Source organism: Hipposideros armiger, unplaced genomic scaffold (assembly GCF_001890085.2).
Source record: "Hipposideros armiger isolate ML-2016 unplaced genomic scaffold, ASM189008v1 scaffold_780, whole genome shotgun sequence".
NCBI lineage: Eukaryota > Metazoa > Chordata > Mammalia > Chiroptera > Hipposideridae > Hipposideros > Hipposideros armiger.
Window position 1 is genome coordinate 79535 of NW_017732130.1, and position 18953 is coordinate 98487.

At 36.7% G+C, this 18953-nt stretch overlaps 1 protein-coding gene across 3 annotated transcripts in view; it reads right to left on the reverse strand.

Moving 5' to 3' along the window:
* Positions 1-4431: 4431 nt before the first annotated feature.
* Positions 4432-18953, reverse strand: part of NAALAD2 (N-acetylated alpha-linked acidic dipeptidase 2) — a 52574-nt gene continuing 38052 nt past the window's right edge. For 2 of the 3 annotated variants that reach the window (XM_019628294.1, XM_019628295.1), the window contains exons 17-19: positions 17805-17886; positions 17504-17596; positions 4432-6178 (exon numbers count right to left, since the gene is read on the reverse strand). In XM_019628294.1, the coding sequence (XP_019483839.1) occupies positions 5989-6178; positions 17504-17596; positions 17805-17886 (365 nt within the window). In that variant the 3' untranslated portion in view covers positions 4432-5988. Of the gene's footprint in view, positions 6179-17503; positions 17597-17804; positions 17887-18953 lie in introns of those variants that run through there. The other variant, XM_019628296.1, reaches the window with a different exon arrangement.

Genomic DNA, 18953 nt, shown 5'->3' on the forward strand with positions numbered 1-18953 from the left:
AATTCTTCCAACCCATGGACACGGGATATGCAATTTGTTTGTGTCTTTGATTTCTTTCAGCAGTCTTAGGGTTTTTGTTAGAGATCTTTCACTTCCTTGGTTAAATTTATTCCCTAAGTATTTTATTGTTTTTTATGCTATTGTGAATGGGATTGTTTCATTTCTTTTAAAGATGTTTCATCATTATTGTATAGAAATATAACTGATTTCTGTATGTTTATTTTTCATCCTATAATTTTACTGGGATCATTGATTATTTCCAACAGTTTTTTTTGGTTGAGTCTTTGGGATTTTCTAGGTACAAAATCATATCATCTGCAAATAGCAACAGGTTTACTACTTCCTTCCCAATTTGGATGCCTTTGTTTCATTGTCTTGCCTAATCACTCTAGCTAATACTCTCCAGTTCTATATTGAAATAGGGTAGTGGGAGTGGGCATCCTTGTCCTGGTCCTGATCTTAGAGGAAATTCTTTCCATTTTTCTCCACTGAGTATTATGTTAGCTGTGAGTTTGTTGTTTATGGCCTTCAGTATGTTCAGAGTTTGTTTCTATATGCAGTCTCTGAGGGTTTTAATCATGAAAGGATATTGTATTTTGTCAGATGCTTTTTTTGCATCTATTGAGATGATATGTGATTTTTATCTTTCATTTGATTAATGTGATGTATTACATTTATTGATTTGCATATGTTGAACCATCTTTGCTTTCCAGGGATAAATCCCACTTGGTCGTGGTGTATAATCCTTTCTATGTGTTCTTTGCTAGTATTTTGTTGAGAGTTTTTGTATCTGTATTCACCAGGGATATTGATCTATAGTTTTCTTGTGGTATCCTTATCTGGCTCTGGTATCGGGGCAGTGTTGGCTTCATAGAATGAGTTTGGAAGTATTTCCTCTTCCTAAATTTTTTTGGAAGAAAATGAGAAGAACTGGTGTTAATTTTTTGAGTGTTTGGTAGACTTCACCAGTAAAGCCATTTCTCCTGGGTTTTTGTGTTGAGAGGTTTAAGATTCAATCTCTTTGCTCATTATTAGTCTCTTCAGATTTTCTTTTATTTTTTTAAGTTTTTTTTTTTTTAAATTGGGGAATTGGGGGGATGGGAACAGTGCTGGGGAATTGGGGGAAGGGGAACAGACAAGTTGCTGTCATTTTGTTCTTCAGTCTAGTTGTGGAGGACGTTGCTTCACTGGCCCAAGTTAGCAACATCATTGCGCTCTTCCCGAGTCAGGCACATCAGTCGCCGGCTATTGGATGGCCGCTCACTGCAGCTGCTGGCTGCTCACGCTGGCTACACACGGTAGCCCACTGTAACCCACTGCCACAGGGGCTGCAGCCTACGCCATCGCTGGCGACTCACGGCAGCCCAGCTCCAGGTTGAGCTGTTGTTCAGCATCTTAGCTGTAGAGGGCAGTGTCACTGGCCCTCATATGTGGGATCTGAACCGGGGCTCTCTGGCGTTCCAAGCCAGCTCTTAACCATCGCGCCACTTGGCCGGCCCTGAACCCCATAATATTTGTTTTGTTGTATTTCCATTTTCATTTGTTTGGAGATAATTTTTTATTTCCCGTTTGATTTTTTCCTGACCCATTGGTTGTTCAGCTTCCACAGATTTGTAGATTTCCTAGCATTCCTCTTGTTGATTTCTAGTTTCATACCATTTTGGTCAGAAAAGATAATTGGCATGATTTCAGTCTTCTTACATTTGCTGAGATTTGTACCCTATCATATGACTTATCCTGGAAAATGTTCCATATGCACTTAACAATGTGTATTCTGCTGCTGTTGGGTTGAATATTCTAAATATGTGTGGTAAGCCATTTGTTCTAGAACAGGGGTTGGCAAACTTTTGAGACGGAAGAGCCACCAGGGATCAGCAAACTGCGGCTCTTTGGGTACGTATGTACATGTGGCTCTGAAGTAAAATTGAAAATGAAAATAAAACTATCATAGTTTCATTTGTAAAATTTTTAAAGGATATTGTTCACGTAATGGTGATTATGTAAAAATATATTTATGGCTCTTGAATAATTTTTAAATTGTTGTGAGGGACAAAATTGGCTCTTCTGTCTCAAAAGTTTGCGATCCCTGGAAGAGCCAATCCTGTCCCTTGAAGTTTTGCAAGACCTATAAAACAAATGAAATCACCATTATGTGAATAATACCCTTTAGAAATTTTATCAATGAAACTATGATAGTTTTATTTTCATTTTCAATTTTATTTCAGAGCCACATGTATGTACCCAAAAACCACATGTGGCTCAGGAGCCGCAGTTTGCCAACCCCTGTTCTAGTGTGTATTTCAATTCCAATGTTTCCTTGTTGATTTTCTGTCAGGATGATCTATCTCTGCTTGATAGTGAGGTATTGAAGAATCCTACTATTATTGTATTGTCTGTTTCTCCCTTAGATCTGTTAGTATTTGCTTAATATATTTTGGGTATGTATATATTTACGGTTGTTATATCTTCTTGGTATATTAACCCTTTTATCAATATATAATGACTCTCTTTGTCTCCTTTCATTTTTGGCTTGAAGTCTATTTTGTCTGAAAAAAGTATGGCAGTGCCCACTCTCTTTTGGTTTGCACTGCATGGAATAGCTTTCACTTTGAGCCTGTGTGTGTCTTCAAAACTGAAATGGGTTACCTGTAGGCATTGTATACTTTTTTTGTTTTGTTTTTTAATCCGTCCAGCCACTCTGTGTCTTGTGATTGGTGAACTCAATCCATTTATATTTAGTCTTTGATATATAAGTCCTTGATACATAAGAACTTACTAATGTCCTATTATCATTTGCTTTCTGGTTGTTTTGTATCTCTTGTTTCTTTATCCCTCTGTTTCTACCTTTGTATATCTCATACAATAAGTAGTCCTGGGGGGAAAAGTTTAAAAAAAAATAGTTTAAACACATTGAACATATGGTAGCACATATTCTGTCTCTAATGTCCTGAATTGATTATAGTGCATGCCACATAATAACTTATTCTGTTTTAATGATCAACTGTTGATTAAAGATGATAAAAACAAAATAGTTTACCAGATAAAGGAAACATTAAGTTGCAAAGGTTACTGTTCTCCTTCAAACTTATATTTTCAATCACATATGCTGTTTTTAGCAACCAGCAGGAAGAACATAATTAGATTTATGAACTTTTGTCCCTTTTAGAAATGATATAATAGAGTTGGAGGAAACCTTAAAAACCATTACTCATGAGGAAACTGATGCCCAGAAATATGTAGTGATTTACTCAGTTGGATAGTGGAAAAGTGACTCATGGGTCTCAACCCAATATCCTGTCTACAACATAATGCTTCAAAACAAAAGTTAACATACAGTTACTCCTCGGTCTACTCTAAAATAAAGTATTTACTAAGGAAATATATAGTATGGTATTGAAGTTAAATCCCTAATTTGCTAAAACAATTTTTACAAAAATGTAATTTTACATGTGTTATAAATGTACTTATACTTTATCAATAATGTACTTTGCTTTTTTTTTAATTAAAATTTATTGGGGTGACAATGGTTAGTAAAGTTATACCATAGGTTTCAGGTGTACAATTCTGTGATACATCATCTATATATCACATTGTGTTTTCACCACCCAGAGTCGGTTCTCCTTCCATCACCATATATTTGACCCCTTCTACCCTCATTTACTACCCTCCTCTCCCCTTACCCTCTGGTAACCACTAAACTATTGTCTGTGTCTGTGAGTATTAATGGCCATATTACCCAAAGCAATAGACAGATGTAATGTAATCCCCATCAAAATCCCAAATGCATTTTTTTTAAAGAAATGGAACAAAAATCATCAGATTTCTATGGAACCACAGAAGACCCCAAATAGCCAAAACAATCCTAAGAAAAAAAGAACAATGCTGGAGGTATCACACTCCCTGACTTCAGCTTGTACTACAGAGCAACAGTAATCAAAACAGTATGGTACTGGCAGAAAAACAAACACCGACCAATGGAATAGAACTGAGAACCCAGAAATAAACCCACATAAATATGGGCATATAACTTTTGACAAAGAAGCCAAAAACATACAATGGAGAAACGACAGCCTCTTCAATAAATGGTGCTGGGAGAAGTGGAAAGCCATGTGCAAAAGAATGAAACTAGACTGTTACCTGTCACTGTGTACCAAAATTAACTCAGAATGGATCAAAGACCTAAACATAAGACCTGAAACAATAAACTGCATAGAAAAAAACATAGATACTAAACTTATGGACCTGGGGTTCAAAGACGATTTAATGAATTTGACTTCAAAGGCAAGGGAAATAAAAGCTAAAATAAATGAATGGGACGATATCAAACTAAAAAGCTGCACAGAAGAAACCATCGACAAATTAAAGAGGCAACCAACCAAATGGGAGATTTTTGCAAATAACACCTCCGATAAGGGGCTAATATCCAAAATATATAAGGAACTCATACAACTCAACAACGAAAAAACAATCCAATTTAAAACTGGGTGTATTTTGCTTTATAAAGCAGAGTGCTCTATTGCCTCTTTAAGCAGAATGAATGGGTTATATTTAAAATTTATCCTGATGACTCAGGGTCATTGCTATGCCTCCCATTTATTTTATTGTGGGGAATCAGTGAGATATCCTCTGGTAATATTGAGACACATAGCACGTGTTTATCTCTAAACTAAGTTTTCCCACTGGTTTATTGGTCAGCAAGCAAGGGTAGCACGGGTAGTTTCTCCTTGCAGTCAACTTTGAGCTGTCACTTCTTAATTGTAGTTAGCGTGCCTACCTATAAGAGCTCTTTTAATTTTTGATTCTTAACACTTTTTTGGCTAAGTAATTGAACATCCAAGCTTATTGAAGCTTTTGTCTTAGTTTACCCATAATTCTGAGTTATTAGGCTCTGCATAAAAGTTGACAGATGCTGATATAGTTTTATATATAATTTGATTTAGAGAAGTCAGCATATGCAGGTTTATGTCAACTATTTTCTTCACCTATCAGACTTATACATCATTCAGTAGAGGTGAACTTATTAAAAGTATGTATATGCACTTTTTTTTTTTTACGATTTGCAGTCCACAGTGATTTCACACACACACACACACAAATTCTCTATACTGGTTTGCCTGCCAGCCTTTTCTTTGTTTGGAGGGAAGGTAATCAAATTTTCACACATTTTAAGTTTATAGTTTGATGAGGTTTGACAAATATATATAGCTGTGTAACCATGACTCACATCAAGATACAGAAAACTCCTATTATCCCATGAAAGTTTGCCTCTTTGCAGTCAATCTCCTCCCTGCCCCTTACTTGCCCCAGGCAATCACTGATCTAATTGATTTCTAACACCATAGATTAGTTTTGCCTCTTCTTCATATAAATAGAATCATATGCTAGGTATTTTGTGTCTGGCTTCTTTCCATCAACAATGTCTGCCAATAATACTTCATGTATTGGCAGTTATTTCATTTGTATTGCTGAATAGTATTCCATTGTGGATATACCACAATTTACCCATTCATCTGTTGAATTCATCCACTTTAAGGTGCTAGAAGCATGCCTAGAAGAGGTTTTTTTGTCATCGTGTTTTGCTTCTCTTTAGTAAATACCTAGAAGTGGAATTTTGGAGTCAGAGTAAGTATATGTTTAGCTTGATAACAAACTGTCAAACTATTTTCCTAACTGGCTATACCATTTTGCATATCTATCACTATCAGTAGTGTGAGAATTCAAGTTCCTTGTCATAATTTATTTTAGGAAATTTTCAGTTACTTTGTCTCTTTGTCACATGAGTGGAGTTTTATTAGTTTAACACTTTGGTGATGAAGTTACAAATTTTCAATGAGCCAAAAAAAAGAAAAAAAACAATTCTTTGCAGATGAACAAGGTGGAAGTCTAAAATAAAACATGACATGAAAAGAAAGATCAAAAACAAAGACGGATTTTATCCTCAGATTTGCAGTAACACTTTTAGTGGCTAGCCACTTGGCTGAGACCTTACTACATCACCTCTTTCAGAGTCCCAGCTGCTGCTTCAATTGTAAAGGTTGCAATAGAAATGTGTTTCTTTACTTCTCTCCAGGCTAAACGTGGGTCTGCTTTATTTTCAATATCAAACATAGCATCATAGATCCCAGGAAATGATTCTCCAGCATATTTGTTGTGCCTACTTGGAGCAAAGATGATGTGCCTATTAGAAAACAAACAAACAAAAACCATAAAGAATGCAGGTTAAGCTAAAGAATATATTACTTTTTATATGCTTTTTCTTTATTCATTCCCTTTTGTTAGACCACATCTTATTACATTAAGTATTCTTTGTCTCCTCCTGGCATTCACTTTTGTTACTCCAAAATGCAGACATATATAACTTGAGACACTTATGTAATGGTATAATTTTTTAGCAAAGAAAGGCGCTTACAATATGCATTTGCTAAGATGTGTCTCATGAATCATATATTGCCAACCCACATAGTTAGAATGGAACTAGCTTCTTGTGTGTGCATTAGTCGTCTAACTGCCTGGATATCCACTGTGATAACATGTATGCTTTATGGCTCGTATATTTAGAGAGAGAGGAGATTGGAAAAAATTATCTTTTTGCCTTTTTAAGAGACTAAACGGGCCGGCCAAGTGGTGCGTTGGTTAACAGTTGGCTTGGGACGCCAGAGGGCCCCGGTTTGGATCCCACATATGAGGGCCAGTGACACTGCCCTCTACAGCTAAGATGCTGAACAACAGCTCAACCTGGAGCTGGGCTGCCGTGAGTCGCCGGCGATGGTGTAGGCTGCAGCCCCTGTGGCAGTGGGTTGCCATGGGCTACCGTGTGTAGCCAGCAGCCACTGTGAGTGGATGTCCCGAAGCTGGCGACTGATCTGCCTTGCCTGGGAAGAGCGCAATGATGGTGCCAACTTGGGCCAGTGAAACAACGTCCTTCACAACTAGACTGAAGAACAAAAGGACAGCAACTTGTCTGTTCCCCTTCCCCCAATTCCCCAATAAAAAATCTAAAAAAAAAAAAAAAGACTTAACAAGAATAACAGCACTCTTCAGACATTAAAAAAGCAGTAATTAAGGAGGCTTGTGTTCCCAAAATGTCATAAATGATAAGGATAATGAAGTGCATTCCATAAAGGTAAAACAGTTATATGTGGGTTGCCCACAAAGATAGTAAATTTCTGATCTAGAAGGAAAGCTGTGCAATAGATTTCCAACGTCATCTCCTAAATAGCCCAAGAGATCAAGCTACTTCTTTCCTCATTAAGTGTGGGATTCTGCGTTCCAAAAGGGGACATATTTTATTAAACAGCACTATCAGGAATTAGGTCCAACACTCAAATCTTACAGCTTCTTCAAGATACATAAGACAATACTGTCTGAGACAATATGGAACGCTAAGTCAGTATTAATAATCAAAGAGAAATTTATAATGCTAATCACTTAGATTTCCCCAAAGTACATCAGGATTATCACTCTTGGCTTTTAAATCTTAATATGGTCTCAAATGGATCTTTCTAACAAAACAAATGTATGTGCTACACTGTTTTTAAGCATTACTATTGTGACCTACATGTGAGTTGAAATATTAAAGATACAGGTCACTGGTATTCTTTAGTATACTTGCCTCCTTCTGGAGAATTGGAAAGGGAGAGTGTTGTAAAAAATAATTGATACAGGAATCAAACAAGCCTTGTTTGATTCATTGACCTGGCATCTAATAACTTTGTGGTCTTTGGCAAAATACCTAACTTCTCAACTTGTCCCATGTGTGTAAAAGAACTGAAATAACAGGCTCTGCCTAAGAGCAGTCACTAAGTGGGTTTGGGGGTCAGAATGCCTGTGTTTTAAAATGAGAGCACTATCACATTTACCTTATGATAGTTATTTAACATCCCTATGCTTGTTTCTTCATCTGTAAAATGGGAGGAATAGTAGTACTGTTCTCAAAAGATTATTGTGAGAATCAAATGATGGATGGAAACCACTCAGTACAACTTGACATTTAATGAATGTTCGGTAAATATTAGCTATTGTTCTGAGGCTAAATCCTTTCCGCAATTCTCTCAGATAGAAGCAGGTAATCTTGCTATTTGCAATAACATGGATAGACCTAGAGGGTACTGTGCCAAGTGAAATAAGAGAAAGACACTGTATGGTTTCACTTCTATGTGGAATATAAATAAATAGATAAATAAAACAAAAACAGACTCAGAAACAGATCAAATTGATGGTGGCCAGAAGGAAGCAGGGTGACGGGGGTTGGGGCAAATGGTAACAGGGAATAGAGTCAATAATATTGTAATAGCTATGTACAGTCACAGATGTATACCAGACTTGTGGTGATCACTTCATAAAGAATATATGATTGAATGTTGAATCACTATATTTTACTCCTGAAACTAATATAAAATTGTATACCCACTGTATGTAACTTTTTTTTTTTAACTAAAAGAGGTAATATGACAATGGACAATGTTTAACCAAATCAAATACCCTTTCGTGAATGGTAAACCCCAAAAATTATCCTGGCCCTGTAACAGCTCAAACTCTGGTCTAGCTCTCAAGTGTATCATAAAAATACATCTCCCTCCACAATGAACATTTCTGAATTTTCAAGAGGTATCAAGAACCATAGCAGACTAGACTACAGTCTCTATTTAGACTATCTTAATCCTTTTTATCCTCAACTTTTCCCTCAGTGCATAATGAAAATGTTTTCATATATTCATAATCAAATGCAGCTTTTGAAGACTTCAGGATACCTTATTCCATTTGATGTTTACAAGAAAAGTAAGTTTTATTTAATATTCTACAGAGTGTGTTTCTTTTCTATTGTTCTTGTAACAATTTACTACAGACTAAAAGGCTTAAAACAATACAATTTATTATCTTACAGTTCTGTAAATTAGGTCTGACATGGCTCTCACTGGGCTAAAATCCGGGTATCAGCAAGGCCATATTCTTTTGCGGAGGTTTCAAGGGAGAAACCGTTTCCTTGTTTTCTAGCTTCTACAGGCCTCCCTCATTTTTCCATCAGCAAAACCAGCCAACAGCAGGTCAGAGTGAGGCCTCTTCACATGGCATCACTCTAACTTGCTGTTTTGCTTCTCTCCCACTTTTAAGGACCCTTGTGATTAAATGATTGAGCCTACCCTGATAATCCAGGAAAAAATTCTGTCATAAGGTCACCTGATTAGCAACCTGAAGTCCATCTGCTACCTTAATTCCTTTGCCATGTTACCTAACATATCCAGAGGTTCTGGCTATTATCAAATGCTTAGCTTTGGAAGACACCATTATTTTGCCTACTATATAGCAATTAATTTATGGAAATTCCCTTAGAGAAAAAAATGACCAGAGGAGTATTATAATGTATAAAATGTGTTCAATGAAGGATATTGAAGAAAATACTTATTTCGATTGTTGTGATGTATTGTGATTACCCCCAACTCAATTAAGTTTGTAGAAATTAATTTCAAGAATGCTATTTACTCTACAATACACATTTATACTTCTGAATTTTAAAATGAATGTTTTAAATATATTCTACAGTAAACACATTTTAAAATATGTACAATTTTCCCTGATTCATTCATTACTAACCTCAACATTATGATTTTATGATAAATACATCATATATACACCTCAACATTATGATTTTATGATAAATACATCATATATACACACTCATATAATACATATATGTGTACACATTGGGTTACTGACTTTTGAATCCAATACTTATCAATTTTAAGTGATAGGAGAATTTTATTACACTACATATCTGGTAATCTCTCTTTTCTTGAAGTTCATGAAATAACAGAACTTGAAAAGGGCATTGTTTCTTCAATAGTTTGTCTTGAACTCATAGACACAGACAATAGTTCAATGGTTACCAGAGGGTAAGGTGGGAGGAGGTGGTAGATGAGGGTAAATGGAGTCAAATATATGGCGATTGAAGGAGAACTGACTATGGGTGATGAAAACACAATGTGATATATAGATGATATATTAGAGAATTGTACACTGAAACCTACGTAATTTTACTAACCATTGTCACCCCAATAAATTTTAATAAAAAAAAGGAAAGAAATTAAGTTCCAAAAAAAAGGAAAGAAATTAAGGAAGTTCCAAGTTTTCTATCCCTAGTCTCAGGTAATGTTTTATTTTGTTTTATTTATTTTTTATTTTTTATTTTTTGTAAAGCAAGGAGGGGAGAGATCAGGAAGGACAGGGGTTTTTTTTGTTTGTTTTGTTTTTAAGATTTTTATTGGGGAATTGGGGGATGGGAACAGCGCTGGGGAATTGGGGAAAGGGGAACAGACAAGTTGCTGTCGTTTTGTTCTTCACTGGCCCTCATATGTGGGATCCAAACCGTGGCCCTCTGGCGTCCCAAGCCAGCTCTTAACCAATGCGCCACTCGGCCGGCCCAATGTTTTATTTTGTTTTAGTTTTTAAGTAATCAAGAGTCAAATATTTTTCTGTATCATTGGAGAAATCACATGCTCATCCTTTGAATAAGTTAATGTGGTGACATAAAAAAAAAAGGGGAAAATGGCATTGATCCAGTACATATACTGAAAATTTTTTACCTCATATTCTTAAAAAATATACAAGTTTGTTTTTAACCTGATCTGCATTGCCAGATCAAGAGAAAAAAATTGAAATGAGTTACTCTTTAAAGGAATGAAAAATTCTGGGTGGCAGAGATTAGTATTATAGCTACATTTCTCTAAGGAGTAATTGGCAAAAGTGGGAGTATGTAATAAATATGACTTGTATGTATTTAGAAAATAATCCTTACAATCAGGAAGGGAAAAATTATTTTCATATCACTGCAGACTGAAACACAGCAATATGAACTATTTAAATTATATTTTTTATTATTGAGATATGAAAGTATAACATTGTTAGTTTCAGTTATACAACATAATTCAATTTTGTATACATTACCAAATAATCACCAAAATAAGTCTAGTTAACATCTGTCACCATACGTAGTTACAAATTTTTTTTCCTTGTGATGAGGACTTTTAAGATTGACTCTTAGCAACTTTCAAATATGCAGTACAGTATTATTAACTAGAGTCACCATGCTGTACATTACATCCCAATGACATGACTTATTTTAGAACTGTGAGTTTGTAACTTTTGACTACTTTCACCCATTTGGGACCCTCCACCCCCACCCCATGCCCCTGGCAACCACCAGTCTCTTTGTATCTACGAGCTTGGTTTTTTTGTTAGTTTGTTTTGAATTCCATGTATAAGTGAGATCATATGGTATTGTCTCTTTCTGTCTGACATTTAGCATAAGGCCCTCCATGTCCATCCATGTTGTTGCAAATAGCAAGATTTCATTCTTTTTTTGTGGCTGAAGAATATTCCATTGTGTGTATCTATATCTATATATCTACATCTTTACCTGTATATATATATATATATATATATATATATACATACATATATACATATATATATATATCACATTTCTTTATCCATTCATCAATTGATAGACAGTTTGTTTCCATATCTTGACTATTGTAAATAATGCTGCAATTCACAAAGGGGTACATGTATCTTCTCAAATCAGTGTTTTTGTTTGCTTCAAAATAATTACCTGGAAGTGGAACTGCTGGGTCACATGGTAGATCTATTGTTAATTTTTTGAGAAACCTTCATAATCTGTTTCATGGCTTCACCAGTGTATAATCCCAACAGTATTCAAAGGCTCCCTTTTTTTCTACATCCTAACACTTGTTATTTCTTATCATTTATTGGGTTGTCGTGAAAGTCGTGACGCATTTTTGCAACGAAAAACATAGAAAAATTACATAATGAGTTTTCCGACAACCCAATAGATAACAGCCATTCTAACAAGTGAGAGGTAACATCTCATTGTGGTTTTGATTTTCATTTCCCTAATAATTAGTAATGTTGAACATCTTTTCATGTGTCTGTTGGCTACTAGAACTCTTCTTAGAAAAAAATGTCTATTTAGATCCTTTGCGATTTCTTAATCAGGTTTTTGTTGTATGAGTTCTTTATATAGTTTACGTATTAACCCCCCATCAAAGTATCATTAGGAGATAACTACCATCCCCCACCCCCCTGGCCCACTGGTAACCACTAAACTATTGTCTGAGTTTTTTTTTCTTTGTTGATTTTACCTGTAGTGTCTTTGTCTGGTTTTTGTACCAGGGTAATGCTGGACTCATAAAATGAATCTGGAAGTGTTTTCTCATCTGCTATTTTTTGGAAGAGTTTGACAAGATTGGTATTAATTTTTCATAGTCGTCTCTTGTGATCCTTTGTGTTTCTGTGGTATGTATCGTTTGTAATATCTCCTCTTTCATTTCTGATTTTATTTGAGCTCTTCTTTTTCTTCTTGAGCCTACCTAAAGGTTTCTGTATTTTTTATTCTGTTTAAATGAACCAGATCTTAATTTCGTTGATCTTTTCTGTTGGCTTTTTAGTGTCTATTTCTGCTCTGACCTTTGTTATTTCCTTCTTTCTACTCACTTTGGGCTTCGTTATTCTGTTTAGTTCCTTGTGGTGTAATGTTAGATTGTGTGAGATTTTTCTTCTTTTTTGAGGTAGGCATTTAGCACGATGAACTTCCCTCTTAAAACCACTTTTGCTGCATGCCAGAGATTTTGGCATGTTATATTTCCATTTTTATTTGTCCCAAGGTATTTTTTTATTTGTCTTTTGATTTCTTCATTGGCCCATTAGTTCAGTAGCATAGTGGGTTTTTTTTATTGTCCCTGTGGTACATTTTACTTTTTAAATTATTTTTTATTTAAATATAGTTGGTATACAATCTTATATTGCTTATGTTAGTTTCAGATGTACAAGACAGTGATTTGACATTTTTATACCTTACAATGTGATAATTCCACTAATTCTAGCAATCATCTGTCACCATGCAAACTTGTCACATTATTGACTATATTCCTCTTCTCGTTTTCACCCATTCCCCCACCCTTCTGGTTACCATTCCTTTGGTCTCTGTTTCTACAAGTCTGTTTTTGTTTTGTTTTATTGTTTTTAGATTGCACATAGAAGTAAAACCAGACAGTATCCACCTTTCTCTGCTTGACTTATTTCACTTAGCATAATAAAGACATTTCTCCAAAGAAGACATACAAATGGCCAACAGACATATGAAAAGATGCTAAACACATCATTAATCATCAGGGAAATGCAAATCAAAACACAGTGAGATATCATCTCACATCTGTCAGAATGGCTATTATCAAAAAGTAAACAAATAATGTGTTGGCAAGGACATGGAGAAAAAGGAAGTTTTGTGCACTGTTGGTGAGACTGAAAACTGGTGCAGCCCCTATGGGAACATGGAAATTCCTCAAAAAACTAAAAGTAGATACAACATACTACCCAACAATCCCACTTCTGGGTATTTATCCAAAGAAAATGAAAACACTAATTTGAAAAGATATATGCACCCCTGTGTTCACTGTAGCCTTGTTTACAATAGCCCAGATATGGAAGCAACCTACGTGTCCATCGATAAATGGATAAAGAAATGTTATACACACACACACACAAAATATTATGCAGCAATAGAGTGAAATCTTTCCATTTGTGACAACATGGAAGGATCTAGAGTGTATTGTGGTAAGTTAAATAAGTGAACTAGCATGTTTTTTATTCTCCACATAATTGTGAATTTTATAGTTTTCTTGTAATTGATTTTTTTTTAAAGATTTTTTTATTGGGGAATTGGGGGGATGGGAACAGTGCTGGGGAATTGGGGAAAGGGGAACAGACAAGTTGCTGTCGTTTTGTTCTTCAGTCTAGTTGTGGAGGACGCTGCTTCACTGGCCCAAGTTGGCACCATCATTGCGCTCTTCTCTGGCGAGGCAGATCAGTCGCCGGCTTCTGGACGGCCGCTCACTGCGGCTGCTGGCCGCTCACGCTGGCTGCTGGCCACACACGGTAGCCCATGGCAACCCACTGCCACAGGGGCTGCAGCCCACGCCGTCGCCGGCGACTCACAGCAGCCCAGCTCCAGGTTGAGCTGTTGTTCAGCATCTTAGCTGTGGAGGGCAGTGTCACTGGCCCTCATATGTGGGATCCGAACCGGGGCCCTCTGGCATCCCAAGCGAGTTCTTAACCATCGCGCCACTCGGCCGGCCCTCTTGTAATTGATTTTTAATTTCATACAATTGTAGTCAGGAAATTTGCTTGATATGATTTCAATCTTCTTAAATATGTTAAACTTGTTAAGTGGCCCAATATATGATCTGTGAGAATGTTTTATGTGTACTTGAGAAAAATGTTTTCTGTTGCTTTGAATGGAATGTTCTGTATATATTATTTAAAGTTCATCTAGTCTAATGCATTTAAAGCCGATGTTTTCCTACTGATTTTCTGTCTAGATGATCTGTCCATTTATGTAAGTGTGGTCTTGAAGTTCTCTACTATTATTGTAATACTATTTCTCCCTTTACTTGCTTTATATATTTAGGGGCTTCTATGTTGAGTGCATATAGATTATGGTTATTTTTCATATATATATTGACGCTTTAATTATTATATAGTGTCCTGCTTTGTGTCTTCCTTTTGACTTGGTCTATTTTGTCTGATATAAGTCCAGCCACTCCATTTCTTTTGGTATGTCTTTTTCCATCCCTTCACTTTACAGTCTGTGTGTGTCCTTACATTAGAAGTGAGTCTCTTGTTGGCAGCATACACATGGGTCTTATATTTTTTATCCTTTCAGCACTTTGTCTTTTGATTGGAGAATTTAGTCAACTTACAGTAATTATTGCCATACTGTCAATTGGTTGCTGCCTGCTTTGCAGTTCCTCTCTTCTCTTGCTTCTATTGTGGTTTGATGACTTGATTTAGTGATATGCTTAGAGTTCCTTCTCAGCATTTGTGTATCTACTATAGGTTTTTGCTTTGTGGTTACCATGAGGCTTACATGACAATTTACACTTATAAAAGTCTATATAAAGTTGAAAACAAATTTGAATGCTCTCCCATGCCCCTCCCCCCATAGGTTTTATGTTTTTGATGTCACATATTACCACTTTTTGTCTTGTATATCCTTTATTATTCAGTTATTTTTACTACTTTTGTCTTATAACCTACATTCATTCTAGCTTTGTGATTAATTTATTGCCTATACTATATATTTGCCTTTGCCAGTGAGATTTACACTTTCATATATTTTCTTGTTACTATTTAGCCCTTTTACTTTTCAGCTTGAAGAACTCCCTTTACTATTTCTTGAACAATTAGTTTGGTGGCGAAGTCCTTTAGTTTTTGCTTGTCTGGAGCACTGTTTCTCCTTCAATTCTGAATGCTAACCTTGCTAGGGAGAGTATCTTGGTTGGAAGGGTTTTTTGTTGTTTTTTCTTTCCTAGAATTTTGAATATATTGTGCTACTATCTTCTGGACTGCAAAGTTTCTGCTGAAAATCTGCTGATAGAGTTACGGGGCTTCCCTTGTATTTAACAAGTTGTTTTGTCTTGCTGCTGTTAAGATTCTTTGTCTTTAATTGGGAGTTGGGGGCAGCTTCAAAAACTGGGGCACCCGACAAGTATAAGAGCATTCTCTAAGAGATACTTAGCAACTTAGCAACACAACAGAGGCGGAGCACAAAGACAATGCCAGCCCTCCAACATGTCTGGTAACATTTACAGCTAGCCCTTAGATGTGTCTTTAATTGCAAACATGTCCCTCAGGCTGTAAATATGATGATGTACTTATAGACCTCTTTCACTGGAAGACTGAGCTCCTGGGTCTATTGTCCCTTGTACAGTGAGGGTGGTAGCTGTTTAAGAACTTTTTCTCTGTTGGTTACAGTCCTATGGGACCTGTGAGCATAAGCCCCACTGGCTACCAGAGCCAGACAAGGTACAGGTGTCCCCTGGTAGCAGCTGCAAAAATTGGGTTGCCAGACAAGGGTGTAACCTTCTTTCTGGGAGATAAATCAAGCTAGTGTGAGGCAGAAGGAAAGCATGATTGCTTCCACTGGCCTCCAGTCCTTGAGAGCAACTCTCTAGGCTTCGAGAAGTGCCAGACCAGAAACAGGAATCTCAGGCCAAAGCTCCTCGACAAGCAAATAGGCTTTCTCTGGAAGACTGGGGGGTGATGGTAGGCCAAGAACTGTGTCTCTGATTGTTACAGTCCTGTGGGACCCAGGAACACAAACCCCCATGGCCTACAGAGCCACACCATCTAGGGGCACTCCCCTGGGCAGCATCTGTAAAATCCAGGGCACTAGATGCAGATAAAAGCTCCCTTCTAGGAGATACTGGTGCTCGGCAGGAGAGCATGAAAATGGCATCCACCAGTAGAAGGAAATAAAAGATGACACCTGCCAGCTTTAGCAAGGCAAAGGGAGAAGTGAAAATGGCACCTACCAGCCTGTCCCAGCAGGCTCCTGCCTCTGTGGGCAGTGTTTAAGATTAGCAAATGAATCTCTCTCACATAAAATCTGGGCGCTTTTCAAAGGGCTTCTTCTGTGCTGGGCCCTGTGGCGAGTGAGTCCACATGAGTTGTTGAAGAGACATTTCTCTGTTTGCTACAGTCCTTTGGGTCTCATGCATGTGAGCCCCATTGGTTTTCAAAGCCAAGTGTTTTGAGGGGTCATCTCTCAGATGCAGGTCTTTCTTAATAGTTGGTGCCCAATTTGGGGTATGAATCTTTTGCTTCTCAAGGAGAAGCTCCTGGTTTGTGAGTTCTGTCCTGATTGTGGCTAGTTTTCAGAGTAACGTGTTCCATATGTAACTATAGATTCAATGTGTTCATGGAAAGAACTGAGTTCACAAATCTTGAGAACTAAATCACAAATCTTGAACCTGCCTCTCCCCTGGCTTCAGAATATAGTCTTAAATATCCGGTTAACAGCTCCAAATATATTTTTAAAAATAGATTGCAGTCTTTTTAGAAGACAGTTTGTCACTTAAATTTAAAATATGTTTATCCTTTGACTCTGAAATCTCAGATACTGATTATAAAGATATTAAAACATTCAAGTAAAATACAGGGACACCTGTGGCAGTACTTTTCATAATAGTAAATGAGGAAAAAAAATCTAATTAAAAAATTATACATATGAGCCATAAAATGGAACACTATGAAGCAGAGAAGGAAGGGCTAAAACTGTTTTCAGCTGACTCTTGAACAACGTGGGGCGTTCAGGGTGCCACTCCCCACACACTCAAATATCCATGTATAACTTTGACTCCTCAAAACTTACCTACCCTTAGTATCTGCAGGGGATGGTTCCGGGAACCCCCTGCAGATACCAAAATCCATGATGCTCCAGTTCTTTTTATAAAATGGCCTAGATCAACGCATATATAGTTGGCTGTCCTCATCTGAGAACTCCCAACCGCGCGCGGGTGGAAAACAGTACAGGTATTTACCTGCCACTCATCTGACGGCAATAGTTTAAAGCCAACTTCAGGTATGCTGGTTTTGGTTACAGTGAGGTATGTCATGTCTCTTAGTGGAACACCTATTGCTTCCTTACCTGTAGAACTGCCTCCCTGGTAAACCAAGGGGATCGATGAATGCTCTTTCCAGGAGCATCAACTGGTCATTCATGATTCTCACTGCAATGGGACTTGAGAACAAGAAGCAGATAATTATGACCCTTACCATGGAGCCATATCTTAAAATAATATTAAATAAGAATAAGGCTGATGCTGCCAGTTTGCAGACCATAATTTGAGTACCAATGATTTAGAGTTGAATGCTTATAAGTGTACACAGTTCATTCTAGTAACCAAATTGCTTTTATAATAGTAGGAAGCTTTATATTTGAAACTTACTTATTAAGATCAACTTCTGTAAGTCTTCTATGAAAATCTAAGGCAGCCTCGGAGAAGTTTTTCACAGCAGAAAATAAGGAATCTTTTTTAAAAATAGAAAAGTAGGAGGGAAATGAGTAAGCACAAGTGCTTCATAGTTCAGAGGTTCGCTTTCCTGCTCTCCCCAGTCCAGGCTGATGTGACTGAATACATATTGAAACCATTTTGCTCCTGAGCCTTTTTGTAGAACCATAGGAATTATTAGAAAATATTGTAACAAAGAAATAATGTAGGAAATAGAAAATGGCTAAATTGGTTCTAAAGGAAATAACTTGCAAACGTCTGGGACATATATAATTCACACTGTTAATAAGTACAGTAAGTCCTCAATGTCATCAACAGGTTCTGTGACTCGAAGCAAAACCATGTCTAACAAAACTAGTTTTACTATAGGCTAATTTATAGAAACCAGAGTTACGTTCCTAAGGCATTTTATCTACGTTACACTGAAACTACACTGAATGAAACAATGTTTTTGGAGGACATACTATAGTACATTCAGTGTAAGTACATTCAATATAAGAAACAAGGTCTTTTTAGCCCTAGATATTCTTTAAACTTTAATTGTTGTTGCTATTGTTTTAAACCAGGTACAAATCAAATAATCTACTAATAGATCTTATGGGCGTTAAGGACAAAGAGTGTTGAAGAAAGAATTTTAAATTTCAAATGAAGCATAAAAATCAAGACAGATAAGCACCGCAATGTGTCCCTGGGATTTAGTGACACAGGTGAATGAAACTTTGGCAAGAGCGACTTCAGTAAAGTCGTAGGAACGTGAGACAGTGCAGTGGTTTGGGTAGTGAGAGGTAAAGAAGTGGAGGCAGGGAGTGTAGATTATCCATCCATCCATCCATTCATCATTTTTTCATTCCTTCATTGAAGCTCTTTTTCAGCGACTGAAAAGTAGGGCACATCAGGTAGAAGAAATGTTTTTAAGATAGAAAACACATAAGAATGTTTAAAGTTGGTGGAGAGTCACCAATAGAGATGTAGGTTCTTTAGAAGGTAAACAGGTGGATCAATTCACCTTGTATACAGAGTCCTTCCACTGTAACTGCATGTTTTCTCTCACAACTGGACCCTGACTTACATAAATTTATAAAAGGT